This window comes from Anopheles marshallii, chromosome 3, assembly GCF_943734725.1.
Source record: "Anopheles marshallii chromosome 3, idAnoMarsDA_429_01, whole genome shotgun sequence".
NCBI classification, from domain to species: Eukaryota; Metazoa; Arthropoda; class Insecta; order Diptera; family Culicidae; genus Anopheles; species Anopheles marshallii.
The window spans coordinates 56,805,788-56,818,130 of record NC_071327.1 but is presented as its reverse complement, the minus strand read 5'-3'; the positions used below and the strand labels follow the sequence as shown (position 1 = coordinate 56,818,130).

General features: G+C 43.5%; 1 protein-coding gene and 3 non-coding genes across 4 annotated transcripts; 3 read left to right on the top strand and 1 right to left on the bottom strand.

Annotated features, from left to right (window-relative positions):
* Positions 1 to 2,128: 2,128 nt before the first annotated feature.
* Positions 2,129 to 2,866, bottom strand: LOC128712876 (uncharacterized). Its single transcript, XM_053807742.1, has 2 exons — positions 2,753 to 2,866; positions 2,129 to 2,617 (listed from the first exon to the last, which is right to left on the bottom strand). Exons 1-2 carry the CDS (start codon positions 2,864 to 2,866, stop codon positions 2,129 to 2,131), a joined length of 603 nt encoding a protein of 200 aa, XP_053663717.1.
* A 245-nt stretch (positions 2,867 to 3,111) lies between these two features.
* On the top strand, positions 3,112 to 3,183 carry Trnam-cau (transfer RNA methionine (anticodon CAU)). Its single transcript has one exon. It is a non-coding gene; the product is annotated as a tRNA-Met (tRNA).
* Positions 3,184 to 7,358: 4,175 nt separating this feature from the next.
* Trnam-cau (transfer RNA methionine (anticodon CAU)) lies at positions 7,359 to 7,431 on the top strand. Its single transcript has one exon. It is a non-coding gene; the product is annotated as a tRNA-Met (tRNA).
* A 1,207-nt stretch (positions 7,432 to 8,638) lies between these two features.
* Positions 8,639 to 8,710, top strand: Trnam-cau (transfer RNA methionine (anticodon CAU)). Its single transcript has one exon. It is a non-coding gene; the product is annotated as a tRNA-Met (tRNA).
* Positions 8,711 to 12,343: the final 3,633 nt, after the last annotated feature.

The following is a 12,343-nucleotide window of genomic DNA, read 5'->3' as shown; positions in this document are numbered from 1 at the left end:
TCACGATATTTTTTATTTGGGAGTCAATTTGCTAAATTACTAAATTAGACTCCGGTCTTCATCGAGTTAGGCATTGTGGCCAGCAGATGGCATTTATATTTTAATTAGTAAATTCCCCAACATTTACCACCAGCACGGTCCGCCAATCGCAGGATGAGGGTCTGGGATACGGTATGCCCGAAATTAATGCCACATCCTGTCACATTGACATCATCAAATTCATTAAGATTTCTGTGTGCATGCTTTTATTCGTGCTGCTCCACCGTTTTCGGCAAATCTGTCGAATGCCAGCAGGGAAACGGTGAAAAGTGCGCCATCGAGCGCACCTCGCGATCGAGCTTGATCGAGCGCCTGTCGTAACAGTGTCACCGGCAGTGTTTATAATCCCCGGTACGCGCTCCAGCATCACCTACCGTGTGCGCACCATGGCGATATCTTTTCAATGGTTTTGACTTCGATGCTTTGACACAAATCCTGCACGATCCTGGAAACTTGACCCCCATCCCAATACGCCGTATCCCATGCACCGGAGATAATCGGTCCTTTCGGCATGCCGACCGTTAAACCGATTTCCCATGCCTTTCAACGACAGTTCGGCGGGACGCGATACGCCAACATCGAAGGATTCTGGTGGTGGGTTGGGTGAAGGTACTTTTTAATGCATGTCAACATAACCTCCGAAGCGGTAGCTTTTAACGCCCCGCCGCATGGTTGGCTTGCGCCCCAAGTGGTCGATTATTGCTGCTAATCTGGGGAGGACTCGATCGCGAAATGAACGACAAACAATCCCCATCACACTCACTTGCACCCGGTGCGCCACGCATAGCGGGTTTAAATGAGAGCTGGTTTCTGTGTTCGGGTTCAAACCGACGACATGAGCGCGGATCCGCTCGAGCAACTGGACTTGCGCGGATTGATAAACGGCCGTTAACTACCACCTGCTGGTTGCCAAAGTTTGCCACTCAAAATGTCACCCAAACTCCTATTTCCTCCTGCCTGGCCAATGATGGGTGTAATTTTACTTACCTTAAATTTACGCATTAGTGTTATCATCAATAAAGCTTTACCGCACCGTACCGCAAGCGATTTTTAAACATTCGAGAGTCATTTCACATTGTGATGCTGTTGCCTTTTTAACTGTTTCTTCGATGTTTTGAGTTTGGTGACATGTTGCGAATTTTTCAGAAGGTGACACAGTGAGAGATTATTGTGAAAACCATGTGCGGTTCATGTATCTGTCTTTTTTCTTAAATTAAATGAAAGGTGAGATTATGAGAAAAACAATGATACATATTGGGGTATCATGTTTTGGTAACAAAAAACACGAAAAAAATCTTGGGAATGCCATTTTTGACGTCTAAAGGACAGTTGCTTTTAATGGATTTTTTTTTAATTTAAGATGATAGAACATACCAAATTGAAACCCTACAGCCTATATGTTTTATAAAACTAATACAAACAGTAAACGAATAACTAATACAACTCAATAACGTTCCCTAGACTCGACTCAGCCTCAGACCGCGTCAGTGTCAAAAGTGTTAAGAAAGGCCAACAAACAAACAAAAAGCTACCTTCATGACCCCATTTATGGAATCTGACAAAACCCCGGCAAGGCTGGATCATGATTTGTCAAGTCGGGCACGCGGCTGGCAACGGTTGTGAAAGCAATATCATCCAAACAACAAGACTTCTTCACCAAATGAGTATGGCTTTTTTTTACACCAGACGACCAGATATGTAGTCGGGTGTTACTTCGAACCGTCAATATTGATTCCTTTGCTTACAATCGTTCCAATAACGTCACCAAACAAAGACAATCCCACTCGAGAAACTGATGATTTCTTCTGTCCAATAAGCAGTGATGATGTTACGTTTCCCTTACAATCGATGTCCAACTCGATATACGAGACAGGAGCTTAAAAAAACATTTCTATTGATGAAACAACTCCCAACCTGCATTGACTTAATAGAGCTGAGCTTTTTGCATAGGTCGGCATTAACCAATAAAGACAATCCTAGAAATCAACAAATCGTCAATACTACAACATGCAGAACAATCAAAGTGTTACACCATAGTATATTGTCCGAGAATAAAATGATTAAAAAATAAATTATTGAATTAGCCCTATCAAATTTCCAATGTTTCCAAATCTTTTAAACGCTCAACAAGCTCGCGAATTTCGTTTAGCAACTTCATTCGTGTTTGTCGCTTACTTGTCACGAACTGTTCCGTATGAAGTACTTGCAAATTTAGCTCTCTGTGCGATAGCTGACCCCGATCACCATCTGGATGCAGATTTATGGAGGTATCTACCGCACATGGGACCGAATCTATCGTTGCTTCTGGTGGAATTGCTTCACACGGTACATCCTTAGCCGCATTCGAGTTCTGCACCCATTCACGTTCGATTTTTTGTATCGATTCATCAATCAACCGGGTCACTTCTTCCTTAAGCTCCGAAAGGACTTTTGCTGCACTGCTAGACACTACCGGATGCAGCGGGTTCGTCGCTTGAGGCGAGCAATGATCGTTAAACGAGTTCGCATCACTTAACTCACTATACGTATCGGAAAGAGCCCGATCAGTTCCTTCGCTCGTTCCATAACATGCATTAAGCTTAGATGCATGGTGGTGTGGTTCCGGGCCGGATTCGTGTAGCTTTTCATTCGACTTTAACGGTTGTCTCTGTAATGAAGAATTGAAAGAATAAATAACAACTCACCGATACCGAACTAGCTAGAAAACTCTCACATCCGATCGGGACATATGCAGAAAGTCTTGCTCCGGGATGGAATAGACCCGTCCTTCGTACTCCACAATTACCTGTTTCCCGACACTTCTGAGGAGATTCATTGCAGGCGCCATGCTGTGAAAATCCCAGTTCAACAGGAAAAAAAACTGCTTACAAAACGATTCGTATCGAACAGAACCGAAGCAACGAATGATTGACTCGGCGATGAGTACTTTGATGAAGCAAGGAAATTTGGAACCGTTTAGGAATGAAAATGCAGAACAGCTTTCTTGGATTCCATGCAATTGAACATACGCAAAGAAAACAGAAAAAAATGCTAATGTGATCAACTTCAGTTTAGTAAGGTCCAACTATAACGAGCAGAGTGGCGCAGTGGAAGCGTGCTGGGCCCATAACCCAGAGGTCCGTAGATCGAAACTACGTTCTGCTATATGAGAGATAATTGGTTTCTTTTTAAAAAAGAAAGAAATAAGCTTGCTTGACCTACAACGAGAACTAAAAACGTGTAACGATAAATTATTTTATTAAAAACTAGTTTAGACAAAACTTCGAAAAAACCGAAAATTACTCCGCATAATCTTCGTTTTTTCGTTTTTATCATAGCATACATTATTAATCGATAATTATTTGAGCATAAACTACACATATTAATTAAATACGTATTAAATGAGTGGAGTTTGTAAAATGTGTTTCGTACATTATTACAATTGTAATAATTGAATAGTATATTTCACTACATGAAAAAAGTTAGACCTAATTATGTTTGTGATACAATTGTTAAAACATAAGTAATTGATCTAAACTAACTGAATATTGTTGAATGTAAACCCAACACATACCTGTAGGCTATCCGCGCCTAAATCACCCGATATAGTACAACCACAATGAAGTGTCAAACAAAAAACAATGAGTAAAGCTACGCTAGCGACAGATTGCACGTATTTGCATTGTAAAAGTGAGAATGTGCTACAAAAGTAACGTGCAGCCGCCAAACTGGAAGCTCACCACTGAACAATCACTGAAGGCAAATTGCAAATGTACTTCCCAAAAACCACGGTGAAGTAACATCAGCCTACCGAAGTTGCGAAGACACCTTTACCGCGAAACAGCATCCGCTGAAAATAAAGGTAAAATCAGCAAAAGTAAAAAAAAAGCTCAACTAGTGTCTTGTTCATAGTCACCGCCGTCTCCGTCATAGCAACCGTTACCAGCCAAAAGGAAGAAAATTAACAAAGGAAATGGTTGCGGACGAACAACACTTAAAAGAAAAAAAAACATAAACCTCGGCGAATAGGATAAAAACCAGACTAAAACTAAAAAACCTTGCAAAAAACTCCAACTCAAAAAAGGACGAAGCACACGCTTCAAGATCCGAGCGGAGAAAATGGGTCCACGACCAAACGAAAGGAAAAAAAAACTGTTGCGAATAAAGCATCCCGCTCGTAACACATTTTTCCCTCCCCCAGTCCTTCCCTTCCTTTTTCATTCTTTCCATCGGGAGCGAAGAAATCGCAGCCTCCTTAATGACAACAAGGGTAGAAAGATGTAAACTGGCTGGAGAGCGACGGTTGTGCAGGTTGCGAGCAAGCAAGGGTTGTGTGTGTGTGTGGACACACGAAAAGCCACCGCGAAATATCATCAGCAGCCGCAGAATACAAAGCAGCAGCACCAGCAACAACAAAATTCAATTCCTTTCCGCTCCCGTTCCCCCCTCACAGCACACCCTTGCCGGTTGATCCGGCTCCAACTGCTGCACGTCTTGAGTGATATCGGCGCGCTTCTGCGGTGGATCACTGCGACGGGTTCGTCTGGTACGGGGGACGGAGCGAGCGAGCAGCACCCCAACGAGCGAGCGAGCAACAGCGGACGAGTCATCTTAAAGGCCGTGAGAACGTTTTGCGTTCGCGAGTTCCCAGACTCGTGCGCTCTTTCGTAAATTGCACGCGTCCCGGGCTCCCTTTTGCTCCCACAGCTGACCGACCACTCCCCGAGCCGAACTTTGATCTGCAGTGTCCGACCCGGGACGGGATGGTGCAAGAGTGAGGAACAATATAGGTGAAGTGCGGTTAGAGTGATCGTTGGCGGTGATCGAAAAGGGAATCCGTTCCCCCACCCGGATCCCCACCCCTCTCCCCTTCCCCCGCCACATTTGCACTCGTGAGGCACATTCCGTCTGCGAGCGCGTGTTCACTGGAACAACAATGGCACACGGTGGCTTTAGGTCCGGATGGTTGGCTGCCCGGCGTGTGTCTGCAATGTGCCACCCCTTAAACTCCTTTTCTTTCCATCCGCCTTTTTTCCCTCCCTAACACGACCCCCTCTTTCGGCTTCTTTTGCACCTTTCTCTTCCCGATCAATTCATCCATGCAATGAAGGTTTTTATTAAGCCAGAGTAACGCGGCTAGGGGGAATGGCAGGAAAATCGTTGTGCACCACTGTCTCTGACCATCTCCACCCGCACAGTCTTTCCCCAACCCGTCCCCACGTTCACTCACCATTCCTACCCGCATACAAATCCAACGGATGGTAATTCAATGGGAAAGGATCAGAGTGCCTCCGTCTCGGTCGAGTACGAAGCGTGCGCGCACGCTTCCATTTCGATTGCACACAGCCTCAGCAGACAGCAACAGCAGCGCCACGATGGCACGATCCGGGCGCAAGCCATATCGTCTCAGGGAGCCATCGGGCGCACAAGTACGTGACTTAGTGTGTCCGTTGCGATTTCCAGCATGGGAAATGAATCACTCAGACAGGGACTGCTGATCGCGCAGCTCTAACTTGACCGATTGAAGCTGTAAAGCCCAGCGAATGGATACATCCTGTGTTTGAGCAAACATGTGCTACACGATGAGTAATTTTTTACCTTTTTTTTAGTAACCTGATCTTTACACATTAACCCCGAATTCAGCTTTTTTAAAAACATATTTTTTATAATCCTAAACATTTACCAAATTTCGTTCGACACTTAACGCTAGAAAGGCCTTAATTAAATTCTTCCAATTCCAGAATTCCACTGTACTAACCGTTTTATTGTTTTTACTCGAAAATAAGAGTTTTTTTTAACATAACACAATGATAATAATACAAAAACAAGTATGTCATGTATGTCCGAATTAAATAACATTTTTTTTATTTTAATTCATGAAAATACATTAAGTACACATTTGAAGTTCATCAATTTTCATATTCAATGACTAAATTACCTTCAGAAAAGTTTTATAAAAGATTAAGTAATGACAGGCAGTTAAGACATTAAATAATGACAGGATTTAACCAAAAATGTATTACATCTATCATTTGAGAGAATATTTTGCCATAACAAATCAAGTAGTTTCTCACGTATTTAGTCGAATGTACTTGAACGATTGTGTAACTTAAATTTATGCTAACATGCTGATACTCTTCGTGATACACATACTCTACTGTGCATATTTGCATTTATCATTCATTGTATCAAACATGAGTTTCTTTTGCAGACAAAGTTATACTCAACATAATTTAAATATGCCTTTAGTTTGGCATTAGTTATTAATAATGCCAGATAGTAATTTGGTTATTTTATTAAATTAACTAGAAACCTTATCTTTTAAACGAATGGTTTTTCTTTCCATAATTACATGATCGAGATTATTTATCTTACTCAAATAGAGCACGTAGTCCACTGTACTTTCAGTACTTTTTCGCGCATACATGCCAAAACTAAGATACCAATGTCATAGCAAACAACCATTGCCCAGGATGAAGTGATTACCGGTGCCCGCTATTTGCAGGTCAGGGAACTAGCCATGTCGGCCCCAGCCACTTACGGCAGCAAGTTCAAATTACCGCCGGCCATCGCTCCACTCAACCGACTCCTCTCAATCAACCATAATCTAGGATCGACCACGCGAGTATGTGTATATGTTTGTGTCTCGGCACACACCTCTTCGTCGCTAGGCAAAAAAGGGGCACGCGCTAGCTCGCAAGATCATCGCGCTTGAACGGTTCGTAGCGCAATTCACTTGATCCGTTGGCAGGACTGCAGAGGCCGGCGAGGCCACTGGTGAAGCGGCAAGTAGCGGTATCTTCTTTCCCAGGCTTTTGCAAACTGTGGAATGGCGCACGCCCGCCCTCGGTTACGATGCCGTGAGACCACTTCACAGAGCTGGTGTGCAGTATGCGGGGTGTGTGTGCACGATTTACTCACCGCTCCACCACCACGGACTTCTTCGGCAGCCGGCGGATGACTTTCCGCATGGTGCCGCGTGCGCGAATGCGGTTTGCGTGGTCTCCATCGGCAGACGGAATGTAGTGACCCAGGAGAGATGATTAGGAAAGGTTGAACGAGTAGCCCGGGCTCTCGTGTATTTTGCTTCGTTTATGCCCACCGCTTGTGTTTCCGGGCAGGCAAGCTGCCGTACGAAGTTATTCATATTATTATCTAATTTATATAGATTGGAAATTGGTGCGCACGATTTGCGCAAGGGGCGCCTCGCGATGTAGGTCGCAATGCTGGGGAAAGAATAAAAATCTATCAAAGAACAGTGGACATTCTTGGTCCAGATGGGTTAGATTTTGCTGATAAATTAATAACCTGCTGCAAGCATAACCGACTTACTACCTATAGCCTCGATAGCGCAGTCGGTAGCGCGTAAGTCTCATAATCTTAAGGTCGTGAGTTCGATCCTCACTCGGGGCAGTTACATCGCCTTTTTTTAGCAACCAGTTTATGGCATAAAATCCCTTTTGTTCTACTTTTGAAAAACAGTGATCCATTTCTAAATGGAGAATTTGTTAATCTGCTATCGAATATCTGTTTCTATGATACCAGAAAATTATCACACAATTATGAAAACTGATTCTTACAAACTGGTCGTGACTTTTCATTTCAAAACAATCATTCTTCATTACCACTCATTTCAAATTGTAACTTCGCTATCAACATTACTTGACCTTCATGCGAAACAAAGAGATAGAAGCAAAACAGTACTTGGGCGGTGATATTGCCCTGTTGCGATCTTAGAGACATGACAGCATCGCGATATCCGACACGACATATATGAGGACTCCACCAAAAATTTCACCCTTGTCTTCGTTGAAGAAGCATTCCAACCTCCCGATCAGACAAAATCTAACCTTCCAAACGGTGCCCGAGTGCAACAAACGACGACGAGGCGGAGAAGGAAACGTTCTTATCTCGCGACCGCACGACAGACAAGTTCTCCGGCGAGTTTTCGCCAGTCAGATTACGATAACGGCCACGTCGGCCACGAGCGGAACCCCTAATGGACAAACTCTGTTCGTGAGTGAAATCCACCACGGGCCGTCAAGTTCATCTGCCCGCATCTGCCAAATGCCAATGGAATCTCCTCCGCTTCTACCTTGCCGCCGCTGATCATACACCAGAGCCACGGGTAGTGGGCGTTTCTGGGATAGGGCAGCGAACACATTTCTTACCATACGGGGATCCAGCCTACGAAATATTTGGCACATCCCAAAAGGACGCAATCTGGAGGCTTGTCCAGACAACTGAAAGAGCTGTCAGTGCGTAAGTGCTCAAAAGATCCCTTCACCGGGGCTGCTTTACCGACTCCCGAAAAAGGAGTGACCTTATCTCATGCATGCATCCAACCAGGGCTATCTTAATCAGATTGGCGCGTGTAATTTAATGCGCTTTTTGGCACTTTGTGGCAACACGCGTCGTCTGCCCGCTAGCCGCTGATAAAAAGAGCATCGCAATCGCATTGTTGTGGCTGATGTTTAGGCACGGTTTTGCTCTATTTTGAGTAAAACAAAAATGCGTGTGCGCTCTCCCGATCAGCACAGATAATGGGACATGCGCACACCGGCTCGATGGTGTGGCTATAAATAAAGCTTGACGAAAGATAGCAGAACCATCGGTACGAAGCAGAGTGGCGCAGTGGAAGCGTGCTGGGCCCATAACCCAGAGGTCCGTAGATCGAAACTACGCTCTGCTACATCCAGAATTTCCAACTAATGGTAAAATTATTTTAATAAGAATTTCATTTATATAATTTCAATAGTAAATAAAATAGTATGTATTATTATTCCTACCAGATATAAAAATCTACGGTTTTTGTGGAAAATGATAACGAAATTCAAATGACATAAAAATTTAAAAGAATAATGAGTTGTTTACTATATTTCACAAATCTTTTATTGGATCATTTTATTTTGACTTTTTTACATATTTTTACCTTGCTTGTTATGTTTTTATAATTATAACTGCATTATTGTTTAAAAAATAGTATTAATTTTCAATAGAAGCAGAAATCATAGAAACATGACTCATGTTGCCCATCGCCATCGCATTATACTCCGTACGCCGATCCATCCCAGCTTAGTTTGTCTTTTAGTTGATTATGTATGCTGCTTAATCCGCTCGTCACGAATGTCTCCCATCGGGCTTAGCATTACGCAACTGGACGCAATTTCTGCAAACAATATCATAAGCCATGTAAAACCATGCCAACAAAAGCCTATTGCAGCACGGCTCCCGCAAGCCTGCCGCACGATTAATGCGAAACGCATGCCTCCACGCAATGAACGATGTTTCAATTACAGAAAACATCCCGTTTCGTGAATGTGCACTGCCGGACGAAAATCGTTGCAAATTCATTTATTGCGAGCAAAGGCAACGATCAAAAGCGTATCTCTGAACCACCGCTCATAATTTATGACAGGTTCCGAAAGTAAATCGGCAACCGTGCGCAAATGCCGGCCCGTTTGAAGTTTGGCAGCACGCGGCCATTTCACCCACCGTTACTGGCCGTTGGTTGCTAGACGGTACAACCATTTTTTTGTGTACTTTTAGCGTACCGCTGTTTATAGAAGGGTACATTCGCGATACGGGCAGTTACCGAACATCGATCCATAATTTATGCCTTCCCGGAGCTTTGAAGCTTTGCAGGCTGCAGATGAAGTTTTGTAAGTTTAAAATGTATCTTTTGAAGAGTATTTGATGTATCCCTCAAAAATGAAGATCATCCAAAGCAACGGTTAGTTGTTGTAAAACCTACAAATATATCATTGTTTTTTTTTCAATATTTTTTTGTATCCATCGCTAATCCCTCACACATCTCTACCACATCTGTTCCAAAAGCAAACGCTTCACAAACAAAGCGAAAAATCAATAAAAAGCAACTAAGCGGGCACAATATAAACAAGTTTGAAGATTCAATTAGATTCCTGCATCGGGTGGTACTTGTAAAGTTTATATCTTTCCAGTTTTCATGAATTAAATATTTTTTCCCCGGAGAAAAAAATATACCTCAACTTTTGGTTTATGCACTCTCTGCAATTGCAGCGTTGGGTACACTCGCGGCTTTGATGTTTTGCCGTGAGCAACCCAACCTTTGCTGATCTCGAACTACTTCCAGCTTAAGAAAAGCACACCCGACTAAGTATTCAAAAGTAAAAACCTCGAAAAAGGATCGAATTTTAACTACGAAAGTATACCAAAACAATCATAAATGGAATAATATCCAGTGTTTTATGGCAGTCTCACGCTTTAGAGAGTCGTTTGACCGGAACTGTGTTTCATGAGCTGTTAAAACATGATGCCCAAAAGCAAACTGCACCAAAGCCATTCCTTTAAATTGCTTTTCCTCCCCCCCACCAAAACCGAGCCCCCCAAAATGGTGTTTGCATTCGCACCTGATTGCAATATGGCACGAAAAACGGCGCACATATTACACCGGGCCACACAGGTCCACTTTCTCTTGGGTGAAAGAAGAACAAAACAAAAACAACGAAATAAAAAACCGTTCAAGTAGAAGGATTTCAAGAAATCAATTATTCGTCTGCAATTAGCGTTCGCACGAAGGATTAAATTGTTATGAGTAAAAGGCAATGAGTTATACGACCTCCATGATACACGTATCATGACGAGCAAAAAAAAAAATCATTTTAATTACTTACGCAGAATCGTAAACATTATATTGCAATATTCATAATAATAATAATACCTCCAAACCGGTTCGCCAAGCGGGCGATCATTTATTGGAAAGTGTGATATTACAATACAATTTAAACTACTTAACTTTCCGTTGATACTTCATGTAATGGGTAAAATTAAATTAATTTTCATGCAATTAAATTTCATGTGGACAAATATTTTACCATACGTACAAATGTAGCTGTCCAATGCCATCCAATCCCGTCGATTAAAATATATTGATTGCCTCAATCACTCAACGCTTTTCACAATAAATGAACTCCAACATTACCTACACGTGTCCTTCAGCAGAGCCACAACATCATTGACTATATGAAATTGAAACATTTCACGCTCCTGCTTTGGAGCACGCTTCTGCCGTACTACCTAATCGATAGAACGCTGTTCACTATTGCAATGTACAAATTAATCACAATTTGCCTGCAATTATAAACCCAGCGTGACGTGCGGCACTCATAATGCAACCCCCACGACCGAACGCTGCAGCTGCAATGCAATGCAACTCACACACTTCAAAACACACACACACAAAATATGCTCCATTCCAAACGACCGTGCGAACCGTGCGCGCTGCGTTCCGTGACTTTCGAGAGAGATCAGTTGAGATGAAAACGAAATAAGCAACTCTCGACTACAGGATGCCGCCCACACGGATGCTTGCAAGCTGCAAGCTCTTTCGCTTTCCTTCTGGCAAAAAGAGAAAGAAACATTCATCCAAAAATCGTGCCCTTCGGAATGCGATCGAGCGGAACGTATCGGCGATCTGGTAGCGGACGAAGAGCGAGTGCCGCATGCAGCATGCAACCTACACACCGCATTCGTAGGACTCAACCAGGGGAGCTACAGTGCACCTTTTCGGTGGTAACTCCGCATAATAACCTTTTAATTTTCACCTAACTGCCAACAGTGATATTCTAAATCACACTCTATCTGCAATCATTAGGCGTCGTTAGCGAGGTGATTTATTACGATGTCGCGCTCGATCGTGGCGTGTGAGCTTTGGTGTGTGAGCGTATGTGTGGGTATGCGTTTGTGTGTGCAGGGATGCCAAACAGGATAGATAAATCTGTCCACCGTAACGCGGGCAGAAAGCAATCCACAGCCGACTGTACCACCGACAATCGACGGGTGGCCGAAACGCGAACCGCACATTTGCACAAGGCACCAGACATCGACGCGCCATCTTGCTTTCGATCTGGCCACACACACCCACACACACACAGGCACCCCCTTTTGGGCACTATCTACCCCTTTCGCGGAATAAATTACTATCGAATCGTTTAATCTATTAGCCGCGTGTTGCCGCCTGCCTAATGATGGAACACGCTGTTCAGGCCCGGCGTCTGGGGACTCGACTCAAGACAAGACGTGCTGCTATGTGCACCGGTCCGGACATCGTGATCGTGAACCGACTGACGTACGTCCGTTTGGGTGCGCTTTTTTTTTGCTTTCCGTATAAACGGAGGCCACTGATCGGAGCGGTTTGTAGTGTGCTCCCGGTGGGTTTCATTCACATGGGGCAGGTTAAGATCTATGCTAATAAAGTGATCTATTTATTTCCTCCTGAATGAATATTCCGTCGCAACGTGACTTAATTTGGGTCATTTGGAGTAGTCTTTCCATAAAACAGGAA

Coding starts and splice junctions, on each gene's coding strand:
- LOC128712876 (XM_053807742.1), bottom strand. CDS start 2,866: ATGGCGCCTGCAATGAATCTCCTCAGAAGTGTCGGGAAACAGGTAATT. Junction 2,618..2,752: donor TGCATATGTCCCGATCGGAT/GTGAGAGTTTTC, acceptor CATGCATCTAAG/CTTAATGCATGTTATGGAAC.